General features: G+C 33.9%; 1 protein-coding gene across 6 annotated transcripts in view; it reads right to left on the bottom strand.

Moving 5' to 3' along the window:
* Positions 1–1107: 1107 nt before the first annotated feature.
* The window catches only part of ATP11B (ATPase phospholipid transporting 11B (putative)), a 164937-nt gene continuing 141914 nt past the window's right edge, over positions 1108–24130 (bottom strand). For 2 of the 6 annotated variants that reach the window (XM_057500345.1, XM_057500371.1), the window contains exon 30: positions 1108–1335. In XM_057500345.1, the coding sequence (XP_057356328.1) occupies positions 1158–1335 (178 nt within the window). In that variant the 3' untranslated portion in view covers positions 1108–1157. Of the gene's footprint in view, positions 1336–17999; positions 21579–24130 lie in introns of those variants that run through there. The other 4 variants (XM_036926688.2, XM_036926687.2, XM_057500373.1 and 1 more) reach the window with 3 other exon arrangements.

Below are 24130 nucleotides of genomic sequence, written 5' to 3'. Positions count from 1 at the left end.
TTTAAAAATTTGTTAAGGTGTGTTTTATAGCCCTGAATGTGATCTACCTCTGAAGGTGATCTACCTTAGTGAATGTCCCATGTGAGCTCGAGAAGTTGTATTCTGCTGTTGTTGGATAAAGCAGTCCACAGGTGTCCATTATATCTAAGTTGACTGATGGTGTTTAGTTTAACTATATCCTTACTGATTTACAGCCTGCTGGATCTGTCAATTTCTGAATGGGGTAAAGTCTCCAACTATGATATGGGATTCATTTATTTCTCTTTGCAATTCTATTAGTTTTTACTTCACATAGTTTGATGCTGTGTTGCTAATGGCTTACATGTTAAAGATGGTTATATCTTCTTGGAGAAATGGTCCCTCTATCATTATGTAGTACTTTTATTACTGATGACTATCCTTGCTTTGAAGTCTACATTTTTTGAAACATATAGCTGCTCTTGCTTTCTTTTGATTAACATTAGCATGGTATATATTTTTTCCAGCCACTTTTAATATGTACATTTTAATTTTATATTATAGTTAAAGTAGGTTTCTGTAGACAACATATATATATATATATATATATATATATGTATATATAGTTGGGTCTTGTTTTTAGATCTGCTCTGATAATCTCTTCTAATAATTGGTATTTAGACCAATGACATTCCAGGTGATACTGATAATAGTTGTGTTAATATCTCATGTTTGTAACTGTTTCATATTGTCTTGTTCTCTTATTTTTGTCTTTTTCTGGCTTTTGTGGTTTTAATTGAGCATTTTCTGTGACTCCATTTTCTCTCCTTAGGATATTGTTTATACTTAAAGTTTGTCAGTGGGGGCCTTAAAGTTTGCATACATTTACAGCTAATCCAAGTTCAAATAGCACTCGACGGTGTGAGAACCTTGTAACAAAATAATCCTAATTCCTCCCTCCCATTCCTTATATCATTGCTGTCATTCATATCACTTACATATAAACATACAAAAGCATATAAGCATATGTAATTGAACGCATTATTAGTATTTTGAACAAACTTATCTATTATATCAATTAAGAATAACAAAAACAAGTTTTTATTTCACATTCATTTATTCCTTCTTCATTGCTCTTCCTTACTTTAGAAAGAAGAAAAATATAGGTCAGACACTCAGCTCTGCTTAAAGTAGTCCTTTTAACATTTCCATTTCTTGCATAGCAAATCTCCTGGCAAGATTATTGATTTTTTTTTCCTGTGAAAGTCTATTTCTTCATGTTTGAAGGATAGTTTCGCAGAGTACAGAATTCTAGGTTGATTTTTTTTCCCACTCAACACTTCAGTTGACTCCACTTTCTTCTTGCTTGTATGGTTCCTGAGAATTTGGATAAGATTCTTATCTTTGTTCCTCTATAGTTAAGGTGTTTACGTACATTTGGCTACTTTCAGGATTTTTTTTTATCTTTGGTTTTCTGTAGTTTGAAAATGATATGCTGAGGTGTAGTTTTTCTAGCATTTATTTTGTTTGGTGTTCTCAGCTTCTGGATATGAGACGTCATTAATTTGGGGGAAATCTGTCATTGTTTCAAATATTTATTCTCGTCCTTTCTTTTCTTTGGTATACCCATTACCTGTAACGTCATACTTTTTTAGTTGTCCCACAGACTTAGGATATCATATATTTCTTTCTTGTTCTCTTTGCTTTTTGAGGATTCTATTGATATATCCTTTAGCTTGGGGATCCTTTTTTATCCTAATAAGCCTACCAACCAAAGGCATTCTGCATCAAACTAACATTTGTTAATTTTTAAAAAATCTCCAGCATTTTTTTGGTAATGTGGTGGTAAGATGTGGAGGGGAAATTTACATCCTATGATTAGTTCTGTTTTCTAGTAAGCCTATGCCAACAGACTGTGAACTTTATACTGATGAAGCTTAATTATTTAAATTAATGAAAGCTTAATTACCCTAAAGACTAATCACTTATAAAGCTACTATGAAGGTTTAAAGACAAAAGTAGTAAAATAATTATAACAATTGGTTAAGGGATCAAGATATAAAATATGTAAAATATAAAAAAACAAAGTAAAAATGTACACTTTAGAAGCACTCACTTATCAACTTAGACTGCTATAACTTGTTATATAAAAGTCTCGTTACCCGTAAAGCAAAAACCTATTATAGATACACAGAGGGATATAAACAATTCACAAAAAGGCTATAAGTACATACCTATCAATAATTAACATATAAATGGACTAAATCCCCCAATCAAAAGACAAAACAAGACCCATCCATATGCTCCCAAGAAACTCACTTCAAATATAAAAACAGACTGAAAGTGAAAAATGGTAAAATAAATACTCAATGGAAACCAAATGAAAGCTGGGGATAGCTGCATTTATATCAAACAAAATAGACCTTAAGATAAATATTGTAATAAGAGACAGAGAAGGGCATTACATAATGATAAAGGAGGGGAGGGAGGTCAATCCAATAAAAGGATGTATTTGTAAATAAGCACATAGTGTAGGAGCACCTAACTATATAAAAAATATTAAGAGACCTAATGGGAGAAATAGCCAGAAGTATAATACTGGGGATTTTAATATTCTACTTTCATCAGTGGATAGATCATCCAGACAGAAAAGCAAGAAAGCAGCATTGATCTTAAGCTACACATCAGACAAGATGGACTTAACAGATATATACTGGATATTTCATCCAAGAGGAACAGAATACCCATTCTTCTCAAGTGCCCATGAAACATCCTTCAGGATACACCGTATGTTAGGCCATAAAATGTCTTAATAAATTTAGTAAGACATCATATCAAGCTTCATTTCCAACCACAATGGTATCAAATTAGAAATCAATAAGAAAACTGGAAAATTCACAAACATGTGGAGATTAAACAACATGGTACTGAACAACAAAAGGGTCAAGTAAATGTCAAAAAAGTACCTGGAGACAAATGAAAATGGAAATACAACTTACCAAAATTCATGGGAAGTCAGTTCTAATAGGACAGTTCATAGTGATAACTGCCTACATTAACAAGAAAAATCTCAAATACCCTAACTTTACACCTCAAGGAAATAGGAAGAAAGAAATGAATCCCCAGTTAGGAGACAGAAGGAAGAAAGATCTGCGCAGTCATAAATGAAATAGAGACTAGAAGGACAACACAAAAGGTAAATGCAATCAAAATTGACAAACCTTTGGCTAGATTGACCAAGAAAGAGAGGACTTAAAATCAGAAATGGAAGAGACATCACAACTGATACCACAAAAATATAAAGGATCACAAGAGACTATAGAGAATGCAACAACAAACTGGATAATTTAGAAGAAATGAGTAAACTCCTAGAGACACAACCTACTGAGACTGGATCAGGAAAAAACAGAACATTAATACAGTGATTACTAGTAGGGAGACTGAATCAGTAATTAAAAAACCTCCCAACAGATAAAAATTCTAGGATTAGATGGTTTCATTGGTAAATTCTACCAAACATTTAAAGAAGAATGAGTATCAACCCTTCTGTTAAAAAAACAGAAGAGGAGGAAACACTTCCCAAGTCTTTTTAGAAGGCCAGCAGTACACTGATACCAAAGTCAGACAAGGACACTGCAAGAAAACAACAGGCCAATATCTCTGATGAACATAGATGCAAAAATCCTCAACAAAACATTAGCAAACTGAATTCAAGAAAACATTAAGAGGATCATATACCAAGATCAAGTAGGATTTATTCCAGGGATGCAAGGATGGTTCAACATCCACAAATCAATCAAGGTGATACACCAACATTATCAAAATGAAGGGTAAAAATTATATGATCTCAACAGATGCAGAAAAAGCATTTGACAAAATTCAGCATCCATTTATGATAAAAAGTCTCAACAAAGTGGGTACAGAGAGAACATACTGACATACGTAACCATAATACAGACCATATATTACTATCCCACAGTTAACATATGCAACACTGAAATTTGGAAAGCTTTTTCCTTGAAGATCAAGAACAAGACAAGGATGCCCACTTAGGGCACTTTATTCAAAATAGTACTGGAAGTCTTAGCCAGACCAATTAGGCAACATAAAGTTAACACATCCAAATCAGAACAGAAGTAAAACTTGCTATTTGCAGACAACATATTATGTATCAAAACCCTAAAGACTCTACCCAAAAATTGTCAAACCTAATAAATTCAGTAAAGTTGCAGGATACAAAGTTATAGACAGGAAGGGATTAAAGATGGCGGTGCGAGAGGCGAGACAGAGTCCTCCTCCTAAAACCACATATAATATGAAAATATAACTTAATAAAACCAATCCTGAAAGAGAAAAGGAAAGAAGGCTGCAGCAGACTGCATACACCTGGAGAAAAGAGCAGACCTTATGGAACAGGGTAATGTACCAAAGCTGTCACCCGGTGGGGCCCAAGCTGTTCCCTCACCACAGCTCACCGGAGGGAGGAAGAGAAACAGAGCAGGGAGGGAGTGGAGGCCTGGGACTACAGAACACCTAGGCCCAGAGATCTGCTCTGGGAGCATGAACCTACATTGCATGGTGCTGTGGTGATTTAGTGCAGTTGGAAAGTCAAGACAGGTAGAACACCTGGAGAGACAGAGATTCCAGCTGCCTGTGGAAAACAGGGATTCATAACCAGCTTATCTGGGTGGTCAGTTGGAGACTTCCTAAAAGTGAGAGGGCTGTTAAGGGGCAAGGATTGCACAGAGCTAACTGCTCAGGAGAAAGGACAGGTAGACAAAATTGTCCAGTTGCACTCTACCCAGCAGGATGGGAGCTTAATGATCTTCAGGTACTCGATATCCCTGGCTGGCTACGCAGCTCCAAGGCCTCCCACTGTGATACACAGCCTACTGTGTCTTCCTCCTGGCTAGCCTGTACCTGGCTCAGGCTCGCAAACTGGCAAGCTCTGCTGTGGCGTCAGGCCAGCCAGAGGGAAGCCTCACCTACGGAAGCTACAAACACAAAGCACAGAGGTTTACACCTGTGTGTTCCGCCCACTAGTTCTGGCAGTAGAGACAGGCATACAAGCCGGGAAGCAGGAAACAGCGCTTTACTCCCCCAAAGCACCAACACTGCTCCCCTGTGACCCCCAATATTGCCTCAGGGGCTGAGCAACTCCAGAGTAGAGCTGCTGGGCACTACAGGGCATGACAAATTATAAAATGTCAAAGAAACCTGGTTCAAAGCAAAATTATGAATACACCTGAGAAAGATTCAGATGAAATTGACCTCATGAATCTTCTTGAGATTTCAAAATAAAAATTATTAACATGCTCATGGAGGTACAGAAAAATATTCAAGAATTCAGGAACGAATTCAGGGTGGAGATCCAATCACTGAAGAACACAATGGAGGATATTAAAAGCAGATTAGATATGGTGGAGGAGAAGATAAATGAAACAGAAATTAGAGAAGAGGAATACAAAGAAGCTGAGGCACAGAGAGAAAAAAGGATCTGTAAGAATGAAAGAATATTGAGAGAACTCTGTGACCAATCCAAATGGAACAATATTCATATGATAGGGGTACCAAAAGAAGAAGAGAGAGAAAAAGAGATAGAAAGTGTCTTTGAGGAAGTAATTGCTGAAAACTTCCCCAGTCTGGGAAGGGAGATAGTCTCTCAGGCCATGGAATGCACAGATCTCCCAACACAAAGGACCCAAGGAGGACAACAACATGACATATTATAATTAAAATGGCAAAGATCAAGAATAAGGACAGGCTATTAAAAGCAGCCAGAGAGAGAAATAAGATCACATACAAACAAAAATGGATCACGCTATCTTCAGACTTCTCAGCAGAAACCTTACAGGAGGGGCATGATATATTTAATGCCATGTAGCAGAAGGGCCTCAAATCAAGAATACTTTATCCAGAAAGATTATCATTTAAATTTGAAGGAGGGATTAAACAATTTACAGATAAGGAAAAGTTGAGAGAATTTAGCTCCCACAAACCATCTCTATCTACACTGTATTTTGGAGGGGCTGCTGTAGATGGAAGTGTTCCTAAGGTTAAATAGCTGTCACCAGAGGTAATAAAAAGAGAGACAAAAAGTATCAAAAATGATAATACATAAAGAATGGAGGAGGAAAAAAAGGAGGGGAGAAAAAAAAAAGAACTTTTAGATTGTGTTTGTAATAGCATACTAAGTGAGTTGTTAGACTCTTAGATAGTAAGAAAGATACCTTTGAACCGTTAGTAACCATGAATCTAAAGTCTGCAATGGCAATACCTATCGATAATCACCCTAAATGTAAATGGTCTGAATGCACCAATCAAAAGACACAGAGTCACTGAATAGATGAAAAAACAAGACCCATCTATATGCTGCCTACAAGAGACTCACTTCAAACCCAAAGACATATACAGACTAAAAGTGAAGGGATGGAAAAAGATATTTCATGCAACTACTAGAGAGAAAAAAGCAGAAGTTGCAGTACTTGTATCAGACAAAATAGACTTCAAAACACAGAAAGTAACAAGAGACAAAGGACATTACTTATAATAAAGAGGTCAATCCAACAAGAGGATATAACCATTATAAATATCTAGGAACCCAACACAGGAGCACCGACATATGTGAAACACATACTAACAGAATTAAAAGGGGAAATAGAATGCAATGCATTCATTTTAGGAGACTTCAACACTCCACTCACTCCAAAGGAGAGATCAAAAAGACAGAAAATAAGTATCAGAGGCACTGAACAACACATTAGAAAAGATGAACCTAATAGACATCTACAGAACTCTACACCCAAAAGCAGCAGGATACACACTGTTTTTAAGTGCACATGGAACATTTTCCAGAATAGACCACATTCTAGGCCACAAAAAGAGCCTCAGTAAATTCAAAAAGACTGAAATTCTACCAATCAACTTCTCAGATCATAAGGGTATAAAACTAGGAATAAATTGTACAAAGAAAACAGAAAGGCTCACAAACACATGGAGGCTTAACAACATGCTCCTAATAATCAGTGGATCAATGACCAAATTAAAACAGAGATCAAGCAATATATGGAGACAAATGAAAACAACAGCACAATGCCCCAACTTCTGTGGGATGCAGGGAAGGCAGGTCCAATCCAGGCCTATTTAAAGAAGGAAGAACAATCCCAAATAAATAGTCTAAATTCACAGTTATTGAAACTGGAAAAAGAAGAACAAATGAAGCCCCAAGTCAGCAGAAGGAGGGACATGATAAAGATCAGAGAAGAAATAAATAAAATTGAGAATAATAGAATAATAGAAAAAATTAATGAAACCATGAGCTGGTTCTTTGAGAAAATAAACAAAATAGATAAACCCCTAGCTGGACTTATTAAGAGAAAAAGAGAATCTACACACATAAACAGAATCAGAAACGAGAAAGGAAAAATCACGATGGACAGCACAGAAATACAAAGAATTACCAGAGAATACTATGAAAATCTATATGCTAACAAACTGGATAACCTAGAAGAAATGGACAACTTTATAGAAAAATACAATCTTCCAAGACTGACCCAGGAAGAAACAGAAAATCTAAATAGACCAATGACCAGCAATGAAATTGAGTCAGTAATAAAAAAACTACCCAAGAAGAAATCCCTGGACCAGATGGATTCACTGCAGAATTTTATCAGACATTTAGAGAAGACATAATACCCATTCTCCTAAAAGTTTTCCAAAAAATAGAGGAGGAGAAAATACTTCCAAACTCATTCTATGAAGCCAGCATCACTCTAATAACAAAACCAGACAAAGACACCACAAAAAAGAAAATTACAGACCAACATCCCTGATGAACATACATGCAAAAATACTCAACAAAATATAAGCAAACTGAACTAAAAAATACATCAAGAGGATCATACACCATGATCAAGTGGGACTCATCCCAGAGATGGAAGGATGGTACAACATTTGAAAATCCATTAACATCACTACATCAACAAAAAGAAGGACAGAAGCCATATGAACATTTTGATAGATGCTGAAAAAGCATTTGACAAAATTCACATCCATTCATGATAAAAACTCTCAACAAAATGGGTACAGAGGGCAAGTACCTCAACGTAATAAAGGCCATACATGACAAACCCACAGCCAAAATCATACTTAACAGTGAGAAGCTGAAAGCTTTTCCTCTAAAATTGGGAAAAAGACAAGAATGCCCACTCTCCCCACTTTTATTCAACATAGTACTGGAGGTCCTGGCCATGGCAATCAGACAATACAAAGAAATAAAAGGCATCCAAACTGGTTAGGAAGAAGTTAAACTGTCACTGATTGCAGATAACATGATATTGTACATAAAAAACCCTAAAGAGTCTACTCCAATACTACTAGAACTAATATCTGAATTCAGCAAAGTTGAAGGATACAAAATTAATATACAGAAATCTGTTGCATTTCTATACATGAATGATGAACTAGCAGATATCAGGAAAACAATTCCATTCACAATTGCATCAAAAAGAATTTAATACCTAGGAATAAACCTAACCAAGGAAGTGAAAGACTATACCATGAAAACTACAAGACACCCATAAGAGAAATTAAAGAGGATACTAGTAAATGGAAATTCATCCCATGCTCTTGGGTAGGAAGAATTAATATTGTAAAAATGGCCATTCTCCATAAAGCAATCTACAGATTCAATGGAATCCCTATCAAAATACTGACAGCATTCTTCAACGAACTGGAACAAATAGTTCTAAAATTCATATGGAACCACAAAAGACCCCGAATAGCCAAAGCAATCCTGAGAAGGAAGAATAAAGCAGGGGGGATCTCGCTTCCCAACTTCAAGCTCTACTACAAAGCTACAGTAATGAAGACAGTTTTTTACTGGCACAAGAACAGACCCATAGACCAGAGGAACAAAATAGAGAGTTCGGAGATTAACCCAAGCATATATGGTCAATTAATATACGATAAAGGAGCCATGGATATACAATGGGGAAATGACAGCCTCTTCAACAGCTGGTCTTGGCAAAACTGGACATCTACCTTTAAGAGAATGAAACTGGATTACTGTCTAACTCCTTCCACAAAAGTAAACTTGAAATGGATCAAAGACCTGAATGTAAGTCATGAAACCATAAAACTCTTAGAAGAAAATACACGCAAAACTCTCGAATATAAACATGAGCAACTTCTTCATAAACATATCTCCTTGGGCAAGGGAAACAAAAGCAAAAATGAACAAGTGGGACTATACCAAACTAAAAAGCTTCTGTACAGCAAAGGACACCATCAGTAGAACAAAAAGGCATCCAACAGTATGGGAGAATATATTCATAAATGATATATTTGATAAGGGTTTGACATTCAAAATATACAAAGAGCTCATGCAGCTCAGGAAACAAAAAGCAAATAATGCAGTTAAAAAATGGGCAGAAGATTTGGACAGACAGTTCTCCAAAGTAGAAATTCAGATGGCCAACAAGCACATGAAAAGGTGCTCCACATCGCTAATCATCAGAGAAATGCAAATTAAAACCACAGTGAGATATTACCTCACACAAATTAGGATGGCCAACATCCAAAACACAAAGAACAAGAAATGCTGGTGAGGGTGTGGAGAAAGGGGAACCCTTCTACACTGCTGGTGGGAATATAAATTAGTTCAACTTTTGTGGAAAGCAGTATGGAGGTTCCTCAAAAAACTAAAAATAGAAATACCATTTGACTCAGGAATTCCACTCCTAGGAATTTACCCTAAGAATGCAGCAGCCCAGTTTGAAAAAAACATATGTACCCCTATGTTTATCACAGCAGTATTTACAATAGCCAAGAAATGGAAGCTAAGTGTTCATCACTAGATGAATGAATAAAGAAGAGGTGGTACATATACACAATGGAATATTATTCAGCCATAAGAAGAAAACAAATCCTACCATTTGTAACAACATGGATGGAGCTAGAGGGTATTATGCTCAGTGAAATAAGCCAGGCGGAGAAAGACAAATATATGATTTCACTCATCTGTGGAGTATAAGAACAAAGCAAAAACTGAAGGAACAAAACAGCAGCAGAATCAAAGAAACCAAGAATGGACTAACAGTTACCAAACGAAATGGGACTGGGGAGGATGGGTGGGAAGGGAGGGATAAGGGGAAAAAGGGGCATTATGATTAGCACACATAATTTGGAGTGGGGCATGGGAAGGCAGTATAGCATAGAGAAGACAAGTAGTGATTCTATAGCATCTTACTTGGCTGATGGACAGTGACTGTAATGGAGTATCTGGTGGGGACTTGATAATGGGGAGAATCTAGTACTTCAATGTTGTTCATATAAGTGTATATTGATACCAAAAAAGAAAAAACTAAGTTATAGACAAAATCTTGCATGTTGCTATACTAATAATGACCTATTGGATGGAGAAATTGAGAAAACTATACAATTTATAATTGCATTAAAAAAATAAAATATCTAGGAATAAATTTAATTGAGAGGGTGAAAGACTGAAAACTAAGATACTGATGAAAGAAACTGAAGACACAAATATATGGAAAGATATTCCATGCTCATGAATGGAACAATTAATAGTTAAAATGTCCATATTACCCAAAGCAGTATGCAGATTAAACGTAATCACCATTAAAATTCTAATGGAACTTTTCACAGAAAAAGAATAAATAATCCTAAAATTTTTGTGCAACTACCAAAAAAAAAAAAAAGCTAACGCAATCTTGAAAAAGTACAACAAAGATAGAGGCATTATGTTTCCTGACCTCAAACTACAGTTGACCTGGTGTGGGTACATTTATATGCAGATTATTTTCACTAAGTATATTTAAAAATTTTGTAGATTTGTGACAATTTGAAAAACATGTAACTGTGTAGCCTAGAAATATAAAAAAAACTAAGAAAAAGGTAGTCATTAGTGTCCAAAATATATGTAAATACTAGTCTGTTTTATCATTTACTATGATCAAATATATACAAATCTATTGTAAGAAGTTAAAACTCAGAGTTGTACATGTTACCATTCACAGTATGTAAACAATATATAATATAAAAAGTATGTGTTAATCAACTCTAATCAGTGATGCTACTGGTGAACAGTAGGCTACTAATAATTAAAATTTTGAGGAATCTAAAGTTAATTTGTATTTTTGACTGTGGGGGGTGTGTACTTCTCATCCCTGTGTTGTTCAAGGGTCAACTGTGTATTGTAAAGCTATAGTAATCAAAATGGCATGGAATCAATGAAATGGAACAGAGTATAGAAATAAGCCCATGCTTATCTAATCAATAATTTATGACTAAACAACTAAGGATATACCATAGGAAAGGACAGATGCTTAATCAGTGGCTTGGGGGAAATTGTACTACTATCTTATACCATATACAAAAGCTAACTCAAAATGGGATAAAGACTTGAATATTAAGACCTGAAGCCATAAAACTCATAGAAGAAACAGACAGCCCAGTGATATAGTTTTGTCATTAATTTTTTTCCCTTGGATTTGACATAAAAATCAAGGACAACAAAAGCAAAAAGAAACAAGTGGGACTACATCAAACTTAGCTTCTCCACAGACACCAACAAAATGAAAAAGCAGCATATTTGGAAATCACATTTCTCATCAAAGATTGATATCCAAAAATACATAAAGAACATACAACTCAATAGCAAAAATAAAAGACCCACCATTTGACTCTGAAATTCCACTCCTAGGAATTTACCCAAAGAAAACAAGATCACAGATTCAAAAAGACACATGTACCCCTGTATATCACAGCACTATTTACAATAGCTAAGATATAGACACAACCTAAGTGTCCATCAGTAGATGAATGGATAAAGAAGATGTGGTACATACACACAATGGAATATTATTCAGCCATAAGAAGAAAACAAATCCTACCATTTTCAACAACATGGATGGAGCTAGAGGGTATTATGTTCAGTGAAATAAGCCAGGTGGAGAAAGTACCAAAGGATTTCACTCATTTGTGGAGTATAACAAGAAAGCAAAAACTGAAGGAACAAAACAGCAGCAGACTCAGACTCCAAGAAGGGACTAGTGGTTACCAAAGGGAAAGGGGGTGGGGGAGGGTGGGCAGGAAGGGAGCTAGAAGGGGAATAAGGGGCATTATGATTAGCACACATAATGTAGGGGGGTGCATGGAGAAGGCAATATAGCACGGAGAAGACACGTAGTGACTCTATAGCATGGACAGTGACTGTAACAGGGTATGTGGTGGGGGGGAATTGATAATAGGGGTGAATGTAGTAACTACAATGTTGTTCATGTGAAACCTTCATAAGATTGTCTATCAAAGATACCTTAATAATAAAAAAAGCATCCAAAAAAATAAAAACCCAAACCATCTGAATAAAAAATGGACAGAGGATCAGCACAGACATTTTTCCAATTAAGATGACCAGATGGCCAATAAGTACATAAGAAGGTGCTCAACCTCACTAATTATAAGGAAAATGCCAATCAAAACTACAAAGAAATGTCACCTAGTATCTGTTATTATGGTCATCATTAAAAAAAAAAGTGTTGGGGAGAATGTGGAGAAATGGGAACCTTTGTGCACTGTTGGTGGGAATGTAAATTGGTGTAGTAAATTGGTATATGGAAAACAGTATGGAGGTTCCTCAAAAAATTAAAGTACCAAATGACTCAGCAATTCTGTTTGGGTATTTTCCTGAAGAAAATGAAAATGCTGACTCAAAAGGATATGTGTCCTTATGTTCACTGCAGCATTATTTGTAAAATCCAAGATATGAAATAACTTAAATGCTCATTAATGGACAAATGAAGAAAATGTGGTATATAAATATATCATACATACAAAGGAATATTATTCAGCCATTAAAAGGGAAACCCTGCCATTTGGAACAACAAGGATGGACTTTGAGGGTACTATGATAAATGAAATAAGAGAGACATAAAGACAAATACCATACGATCTAACTTATATGTGAAATCTAAAGAAAAAAAATTTAAATAGCCAACTCCTAAGATTAAAGAACAGATTGGTGGCTGACAAAGACAGGGTGAAGAGTGGGTTAAACAGATGAAGGGAGAATCTAAAGGTACAAAAGTTCAGTTATAGAATAAGTAAGTCATGGGGATATAATGTGTAGCATGTTGATTACAGTTAATACTGTACTGCATATTTAAAAGTTGAAAGTAGATCTTAAAAATTGCTATCACAAGGAAAAAATTTTCTAACTATGGTGATGAATGTTAACTATATTATTAACTCTTTTGCAATACATACAAATATTGAATCATGTTGTATACTTAAAATTAATATACTGTTATATGTCAAATTATACCTCAATAAAGAAAAAACAAAAAGAATGCATGGCAAAATTAAGAAAGGAGAAATTCCAGGCATGGAGATAATATAATAAAAGACTAATGGATTAAAGTGGAAAATTTTGATAAAGTGGATAAATTCCTAGAAACATATAAAATGTACAGGAGTAAGTAGAATAGACTAATAAACTGTGTAAAAAAAAATTAGAAATGGTAACAAAAGACTTCCTCCTCTCAAGAAGCTGCAGGCCCAAATGGCTTTAAGGTAAATTCTACCAAACTTTCAAAATAGCTAATTCTGTTTTATGCAAGTTTTTCCATAAACCAGAAAACAGGGAAGTGGGAAGCTTTCCTAGCTCATTTTATGAGACTAGTGTAATACCGACTCCAAAAGAAGAAAAAAAACCAAGAGAATATAAGAAAAGTACAGGCCCATTTTGTTTATGAACATAGATGCAAAATCCTAAATAAAAGAATAGTTAAATAAATCCAACATAGCACTAACAATAATGCATTATGAAAAAGCAGGATTTGTGCCAGTAATGCAAGGATGGTTCAACACCAGAAGACTCCATCAATATACTTCTCCACATTAATAAAGGATAAAAAATTATATAATTTTAGTTAAAGCAGAACAATCATTTTACAATATCTATAATTAACTTAGCAAATTAGGAGTAGAAGGGAATATTCTTAATTTGGTATGTATACACCAATAGTACAGTATACATCACACTAAATGGATAAACCTTAGATACAGCCTTTAAGATAAGAAACAAGATCAGGATATCCATTGTCAACGCAAATGTTTAACATTAAGTATTGGAAATCCTGAGTGACACTATGAGAAAAAAGTGAAGGGAAGGTAAAGGGAAAAAAAGTATATCCTCCAAATATTTAGAAATCAAATGAAACACTCTAAATAATCTAGGGATCAAAGAAGAAATCATAAAGGAAAATATTCTGATTTGAATGACAATAAAAATAAGACAAAATCTGTGGGATGTATCTAAAGCAGCGCACTAAAGGAAATGTATAGCTTTAATTATCTAAGCCTCAAAACCATAAAAGAGCAAATTAAAACCAAAATAGAAGGAATAACAATGAGAGCATATGGCAGTAAAATACAAAACAAATACATGAAACAAAGCCAAAAGCTGGTTCTTTGAAAAGATTAATGAAATTGATTAAACCCCTAGCATTACTGATCAAGTTAAAAGTGAAGAAAAAAGCTACCAATATAAAAAAGGGAAGCAGGAACTTAATTGCAGATCCCATAGTTATTATAAAGATAATCAGAATATTCTTAACAACTCTATGTAGAAAATATTGGCAATTACATGAAATGGACAAATTCCTTAAAAGACACAATTTACCAAGTTTGACAGAAGAAACAGAAAATTTGAAAATGCTTCATCTGCTTCAGAAATTGAATTTCTGATACTATATATCCCCACAAATAAAAAAAAACTCTAGGCTCAAAGATGCAATGGTGAATTCTTCAAAATATTAAAAGAAGTAATACCAACCTTGCACAAACTTTTCCAAAAAAGATGAGAGGAGGGAACATTTTCCAAATATTTTATGAGGCCAGCATAACTTTAACAACAAAACCTGACAAGGACATTTTAAGAAAATGAAATTACAGACCTATATCCTTCAGAAGCACAGATACAAAAGTCCCTGACACAGTATTAGCATATCAAATAGCAATATATAAAAGGATAACACATAATTACAATGTGAGATTTCTTTCAGGTATGTAAAGTTGATTTAATATTTGAGAATTAATGAAGATAATTAACCATACGACCAAACTAAAACATAAAAAAATCTTATCTTCTTGATTTGATAAATGGAGAAAAAGCATTTACAAAATTCAATACCTTAATTCATGGTTCTCAACATGCCTATTTACCATTGTACAGGAAGTTCTAGCCAGGGCAGTAAGGCAAAACAAGAGATAAAAGGCATGAAGATTGGATAAAAATACTGAAGCTGTTCTCATTCTCAGATGACATGATTGTGTAGGTAAAAAGTGAAAAGCTTCTACATAAAGGTGAAAAAAAAAGAACTGAATGAATTTATCAAGGTCACAGGTTATAAAGGTCACTAAATTAAAAGTACAAAATTCCATTTCTGTAGGTTAGTGATGAGTAATTGAAAAGTAAGTTAATAAACAATTGCACTTACCATAGCATTAAAAACTGTAAAAATTTTAATGGTTTTAACAAAGGTTTGCCAGATGTTTACACTGAAGACTATAAAACATTCCTATCAGAGAAATTAAAGCAGACCTAAAATAGATGGAGAGATATATCATGCTCATGGATTAGAAGACCCGATATTGTTAAGATTTCAGTTGTTTCCAAATTTCTAAATTTCTGATCTACATATTCAGAGCAATCCAAACCAAAATCATATCAGGACTTTTTTTTTTTCAGTCAATTGATCAGCTGATTCAAAAATTTATATGGAAATGCAAACGACCCTGGATAGCCAAAACAATCTTGACAACAGTTGGAAGACTTATACTACCTGATTTCAAGGCTATGTATAAAGCTGTAGTAATCAGGACAGTGTGCTCCTGGTGTAAGGATAAATGGATACAATAGAGTCCAGAAATATACCCATATTTATATGGTCAATTAATTTTAAACAAGGACACCCAATAAATTTGGTGGATATAGAGACTATTTTAAACAAATGGAGCTAGACCAGATATCTTTATGGGGGTAGGAGGATGATCCTCAATCCTTGCCTTACACCATACATATAAATGAGATTGAGAAGGATCATAGACTTAAACATAAAAGACTGCAAATGCTTTCAGAAGAAAACATTCATGACATTGGGGTTGACAAGACACAAAATGCATATAACCATAAAGAAAAAATATTGGACTTCAAAATAAAGCACTTCTGCTCCCTAAAGTCACTACTAAGAAAATACACAGGCCAGCCACAAACGGGGGGAAAATGCTACAATACATAAATCTGACAAAGGACTGACATCCTTATATAAAGGATTCTAAGCATTTTGTAATGAGACAAGCAGCCTAATGAAAAAATGGCCAGAGACTTGACAGACATTATCAGAAAAATAGGAAAGATAGATAAACTGCCAATAAGCATATGAAAAGGAGTTAACCATTATTAGTCATTATGCAAATTAAAATCATGATGAGATATAATAGAACTGGAACTCTCATAATTGCACACAAATGCACATAAAATGGCACATACAATCCCTGGAAAACTTTTTAGGAGTATAAATCTACTTCATGACCCAGCAATTCTACTAGTTATTTTCTAAGAGAAATGGAAACATGTCTACAATGTGCACAGTAACTATGAATGTTCATAATAACTTTATAATAACCCCAAACAGTAAATAACTCAAATGTCCATAACCAAGAGAAAGGATAAATTGTGGGATTTTCATGAAATGGAACACTACTGAGTAGGAAAAAGAAACTGGATACATTCAACAACATGGATGAATTTCAGACATTCAGACATTTGAGCAAAACAAAGCCAGACACAAAAGTGAATACACTGTGTAATTACATTTACACAAAATTCATGAACAGGTGAAACTAATCTATGACAATAGAAAACAGTAAAATGGTTGCCAAAGGCAAAAAGGAAGAAAGCAATTCCCTGGAAAGTACACAAGGGAACTTTCTGGGATGATGGAAAGTTTATTTGGATTGTGGTAAGAATTACACAAATGTATTGATTTGTCCAAAGTGATAGCATGTAATCGTAAAACTTAAGCACTTCACTGTCTACAAATTTTAGTTGAACACAAACCATTTTACCTTTAAAAATAAAGTATTAAAAAAATCTGAATTACCAAAGGGTCCCCTGCCATTTCCAACCATAAAGAGTGTCTCACAGAGGCATGTGCACTTACCTCCATTTATAATAGCTTTATCTTTTAAGTCAGCTATTCAAAATAAAACTGATTTTGAACTCACTGAATTTTCTAGTAAAATGCTGTTCATAAAGTTTTATTTTTTTGTTCTAAATTTGTAATTCATTAAGAACATGATTCATCATGTTCTACAATTAAAAGACTGAAGTTACCCTAAAATTAGTCCAAACCTTAAACTCCTTTTTAAATAAAAACAGATGTCTAAATTAACCTGTCCAGGATTATATTCCTATTTCACTTCAGAAATAAAAATACGTTACATGTATCACACATTGTGATCCTTTGCAAATATGAACACTTGGGCACAGACAACCAGCTTACCTTTTTAATAAACCTAAACAACTGTGTGTGTTTTAACTGGCAACTGATAAAGCATTAGGATAATGATTGTCACTAGGAGGTTAGAGTATATGAGTATACATCACATCAGTTATATTTTAAAGAAAGTACATGTTTTCTACGGACCAAGACATTTCCAAATTCATACTGACTAGCTTTTTGTGAATGATGCCATTTCTGGTTGAAGTGTGTTGGTCATTATAGATGGTAGATTTCTATTTGACACTTTTCAGGAGCTACACTGCTATCTATAAAACCTGGGTAACGAAAGAACTTCTAGATTTTTGAAAACTGCAGTAAGTAGAAGGCATAATGGCATTCCTGTGCTATAAAGGAGTGTAAATGTAGTAATATTTAACTTAAAACAAATTTGGCAGTGCTGGTTGTGATGAGCAGAGAGAGGTTTAAAATGCTTAAATAATGGAAAAACACCTGTAATTATATAGGAAAAATTTTATTTAATATAATTTCATAAACTTTAAAAAATTACTGAGAGCTGTACAATAAGTATACTACACTTACTGACAATGCAGAGAATTTTTAAAGAATTAGACAGCCACAGTGTCTGAGGTCCAAAAGTTTAAAGTAAGTGTTGCTACCATTATTTTCAGCTATTAATTCCTCACAAAAATCCATCACCACTATTACAAACATATCATTAGTAATGCTCTATTTTTATAAGAAAACCATTCAAGTTATCTTGAACATAAGCAGCACTTTAATAATGTTCTACCTTTATGAAAATAGATGACTCATTTCTAGATAGAAATAAAAATGTCTCTAAAGGGGGACCAAAATTAATAAAACATGTTTTACATAACTCTTTGGTGTGTTTTTAAATTAATACCTGCGTATATCATACCGCCAAATTGACCTTTACAAGAGAAACATAAACATAGGTGATTTCCCCTTTTTCCTCAGCTCACAATAACTGTTCAGAGAGCAGCATCTTTAAAGAACTTTAGGTATTAATTGCCAACTTTTTAATGGCCTTGCCTGTCAGGAGTCTCAAGCTTATCGCACAAGCCCAATTTCACAATCTTATGCAGTAGAAGTAACTGTGGTCTGAGTCAAAGTATTTCCTAAGAGGGTGATTTGCCTGTTTAATCTCCTGTTCAGGACAGTGCCAGAGTTTGGATCAGGTCTGGGAAGCCTTTGGACATTATGGAAATTAAGCCTCAAGTTAAAAGAAATTCAATCTGTTTTATTCTCTCCCTTTGCCTCACCCACAGCAAGCCTAGTCCACTGTAGTTTTCCTGACCCACACTTTACTCCTGGGTTGGGCCTGATGCTTGCTAAAGCTGAGGCACGGTGCTGAGTCACCTACAGCAGCTGATGGGCAATTCTGGGAACTGACTTGGTGCTTGCTACTATCTTTAGGGCTACAGCCTTCAGGCTAGGCAAACGCAGGCAAGTGAGGCAGATTTGAGGCCTTTAATTAACTAGCAATAACATGTGTAGCATCTTACTCTGGTTTTGGCAGATAAGTTAATTATCAACATCGTACCTTCCAAAAAGCTTTAAAAAAATGTGCCAAGAGGGAACTTTCTATGATTACCAGTTATGCACTAATAATTTTACAATATGAATATTTGCATTAGAAAACCATGGAAAGCTTGTAGTTGACACTTACTTTCTTAAATAAATAGAAGTAAACTCTTTCCTTATAAGATAATTTTCCTTACATGGAATAGGTTTTGAACAACAGAATTGGATGAGCCTAGCAGTGGCTGACATTTACTTTTTAAAATTATAAATATCTTAAATAACTTCAAATAGTGAATGCAGGAAATTACATCAGTCACACCTTAAGCACCATAGAGGCCAGCTGACCTGCCTGCTGCAGGTGGTCAGAGGCGGCTTGATGGGTTTGTAGTCCTTCTCTAGTGTCAGTAGTCAGTTTAACTGATGGCAAATCAACACTGTAGGGTAGATGTAATGATGGCCTACTGAACATTATTTTGCTATATGAACATTTTATAAGACATTCTAAGAAGACGCAAATCCAAATTATCCTCTGCTGAACTACTCACTAAATATTTTCTGCAGTATTTCCAGTTTTGGAACATGAAATGATAAGTGTTCACTGGTACCTTTTATTATCCTTTTAATGTATCTTCAGAATAACAGTATATTCCTAAACCCAATTTGGAATATCTGAGTTAAAGAGGGGCTATTTTTGAAAGTTAGTATTTAGGCTGAAATTATAACCTAAAGTCCTTGCATTATTGTAACACACAAACATTGTATTAGCAAGAAAATAGTGAACCAAGGTGAAGTCTTAATTCTTGACTCTACCATTCTTTCCCTACTGACCCAATTCCAGAAGTCTTATATTCATGAAATGGGAAAGGGGTGGAAGGTTGCACAATAAATCTATGAAAAGGAATTATTACCTTCCCAGGGGAAAATTTTGGCAAACCTTATTTAACTGTATCCACACAATTTTAAATGTATAGGTACATAATTATTATATGCTTAGAGCTGGCTAATAGTTATTAAACCAGTAATTATTTCCAAATTTTAAAACATTACTTTTTGTTAAAACAAATGACAACACTGAATCTATGATAAATTCATAACAGAAATTAAGTATTGAAGTGCAGTGAGTTAGAGTAATACAATACATACCTGATTAATCATTCTAGCATCTTAACTTACTGCTGCCATTATCCCTTAAAACCTAGCATTTTAGACCTTAACTTACATTTCACAGCCATGCCTGAAAATATGCCTAATAATGGGGGCACTGGGCAAATTTCAGTTTACTGTGGTAGTCTAAAGTAACTTAGATAACATATACTAACCTAAAATAACAGGATTCTTATCTGAAATTTTTTATTCTAAAATCTAGCTTACTGAAAGGTAGAGCAATTCTAAGCCAAAGAAAAAGGTTCTTCTCTTTTTATTGGTTTAACTACCCTAATATTTTGGTCTGTATAATTAAAAGTATTTGCAGTATTTAAATACTATTCAAATTTCTTTTTTATTCATATAGCTGAACTTTACAACAGTGTCATAAAATGCTATAAATAGAGCTTTCACATAGGGAGAGAGTGGGGGAAAAAAGCAAATTTAAATATATTAACCAGATTAAAGCATGCAAAAGATCCAATGATAAACACATTAAATAACAATATGCTAATGGTATCTAATTTACCCACTTCATATTCCATCACAAGAGTAAATATCAATTTGAAATTTGGTGAATGGACTTGATTCCTGATTTATATATAAGATATGATATACCCTTTGCATGTATATGGTTAATTTTACTGGTGGTGTTACAGCACATTTAGAGCAAGTTTGGTATTAGTATACATTTACTACCCACATAGTGCAGTAAAAAAATGGTTAGAAATGCATTCTCCTAATATGCTCTGTGAATTTAGAAAGCACTAATGAATTAATAACATGGGTCACTGATGGACCAAAATTTCTTACTATTCACATTAACTTTTCCCATGAAAAGCTTCAAATAAAACTCTAATAAAAAAATAGAGTTTTCAAGGCAAACTTTTCAGCATAATTTACAGAAGCAGATTTAAATAGAAGACTCAATAACTAAGCTAATACTAAAAAGTACAATTAACTAGGAATTTTCTTCCTTTTCTACCTTGCTGTTAAAATATAGCGACCTTAGCAAGAGGCCGAAATGCCATTAGGAGTCCCACAAGCACAAGGGACAACCCAGATAGAAGAGATGGAAAATGTTTCTTTACACATTCTCACATATTTCAAATGTTCAGATTTAAAAGAGAGATTCATGTTAATGTTTTTTTTTTTCTATTTGCGATTATAATTCTGAGTAGTTAAGACCTACTCCAGAGATTTCAGAAAGTAATTCTGGAGAGCTAGTGTGCTCATTCCCAGGATGGTCACACTGAGTTTTAGAAAAGGAGTTGAAATGGCTCCCACAAAGTACTACTGCCACTTTAGCAAGTAGATGAGTCCATTGTGGAGAGAGTCAAGATGCTCCTGTCGTTGGTATAGAAAGGATCCGATGCACTCCATGATCTAAAGTAACAATAAAAGAAAAGTTTGGCTCACCAGGACCTATGTTTCAAGTGAGAAAAAAATTTACTCTACATGTTAGGACCAAAATTCAATTTGAGTACTAAAATGATCACCAATTGACTCATTTTTAAATGCTAAAGTTCTTCACATTAGGACTGAATGAACATTCTATTTATATTATACAAAAGCTTGGGAAAAATGATGCTCTCTAGTCATCATCTAAAAATATTATCCAAAATTCAGACATTCATTTGTATTAAAACAGTTTCTACAGGTAAAATAAAGCATGAGGGGAGGCTCTTAAAATCTTAACAATAAGAAATGTTATTAAGAGTTATGCAGATTCAATTTTACTGAAAAGCAAGTAGGCTGTATTTTGACATTACAGAAGCAAAAAACAAAAATCCCACTTACCAAAAGCTTTGGAATGAAATAGTAGTGTGTCCATATTATATTATTAGTATCTCTTTTCAAGTTATAAGTTCTTTTTTAAGATTTTAGCATTAAGTAGCTTGAATGTGGAAACGGTTTATTCAATAGGTATTAAAGACACCTGGTAAATCACTAGGGTTTTCACTTAACTAGGAACAAATAATTCTCTAGAGGTCTGGAAAAGTCCACTACTGTCTGAATGATATGATCCATAAGCAATTTATTACATAATTTATTTGAAGCTGTATTAATTTAAAGTAACTCAAGACCAAAAATAGCTTACCATGCTTAAAAAAGTCTAACCTATTTCAAGGACAGTATTAGGATTACCAAGTCAAAGACGGTTTTTCTTAGATGACTAAAAGCACTTAGTAAATACATTTTTATGTAATTTTTACCAGGGTTCCCAGTTTCCTGAGACAAAGCTATTAGAGGAAGAGACTAGAATTTAAAACAGCCCAAATTCACTTTTGTCAAATATCTGCTGTTTCCTAGAGACCCTGTATGCAGTTCAAGTTTAAATCAATTAAGTGAGCAGAGTCATAATGAAGTTTGGAACCTAGAAAATTTACAAAGTTAGCAAAGAGGAAGACAAACAAGTAACAACCATACCAGTAGTTTACAGATTCTCTAATTCTACTAGTTTCCAGAAAACCTTACCCAATTATCTTCTTTAGTTTGAAAGGAAGGGCTTGTTCACTACCGTCTCTCTAGCACCTAGAACTGTTCCTGATTCACAGCAGGCACTCAATATTTGTAAAATGAATGAAATGAGACTATGAACATATGTAAAAATATTGTGCAAGAAAAAATATGCTCAGATACCTTGACAAAACACTTTTTTGTCAACAGCCCGATTACTGGAGTCAAATTCCTACTCCCAAATTGCCAATACTTTATATTATTTTTTCCTCTTTCCAAACATTGCTTACAAAGAAGAGCCTTATTAGATAGGGTGTCCTTCATTTTTTATCTTTTCAAAGCACATATGGGTATTCACGGTAAATATCTTATTTAACAGACCATTGGATACCTGAACTACATATTAGCTCCTTTCTATCTACAAAATCATTTTATTTAGGATAAACTCCTTTCTATTTAGAAAATAGTTTTATTTAGGACAAAGTAACTGTTGGTAAAATACAGAATATCACTTACTGCCGAAAAACTTCCCTTTACGGTACAGCATGGCATATCCTTTATATAGCACCACAATGCTACTTTTGAAACTGAGCTTGCAATATGGCATAACAGCATCAATTAATAAAATAAGTAGAATTCTGTGCCTAGTTGGTAAAAGTTTAATCAGCAGAGAAACCTGTCATATGTGAGAACTAGCTGTATTTCTCAAGTGATGTCCATTACTTCTTATGTTTAATATGTTAATGGAACAAATATCCAAGGGCTTTTACATCTTGTATAGAAGTAATTAGCCATGTCCTACTGTTTAAATTAGACATGAAATAGAAATATAGAATAGAGGTTGTTCCAAATTGAAAACATATCTCACTAATAATAATTATGTATAAAGAACAAAAACTCATTTTGATCATATGTATCAAAATGAATTTCAAAATTTAAATGTTCATTATCTATGGCAATTTTCATATAGCCCTTTGAAAAGCACCAAGTGGTTCTGCATATTATATGATTTCTATCCATTAAGAAAAAATGAACAGATTTGAAAAGACTTTTTAGGCTATTCATTTGAAGATAAAAGATAATGACACCAGCAACTGATAATAACTTGACATGTCGGGCAAAACTAGGAAGGTATTTATAGTCTATCAAATAAGATATTTATTATTGTTAAACATTTTATTAGGAAATAAAAATATAAAGTCTTAGAAAAGAATATGGTAGGTACAATTTTAAGTGAAAAGATGTACAGATGATTAACAGCCACCTTTAAGAGAACATGATGAAATAATTCTGTAATTCTTGGAGCAGGTTCAAAAGGGATATAATGCCATATGAAAATGGCTATGTAAAGAATAATGGGGGCATACTAATTATATGCCTAAATAACCGATATCAAGAAAATGGGAATATATATAAAGCAGAAAAGTATTTTTTGGTTCATTTAAAATTAATTCTAGTTTTTTTTAATAGTGAAGATG

Source organism: Manis pentadactyla, chromosome 1 (genome assembly GCF_030020395.1).
Source record: "Manis pentadactyla isolate mManPen7 chromosome 1, mManPen7.hap1, whole genome shotgun sequence".
Taxonomy (NCBI): domain Eukaryota; kingdom Metazoa; phylum Chordata; class Mammalia; order Pholidota; family Manidae; genus Manis; species Manis pentadactyla.
Note: the sequence above shows the minus strand (reverse complement) of the source record. Positions and strands in the feature narration are given on the sequence as shown.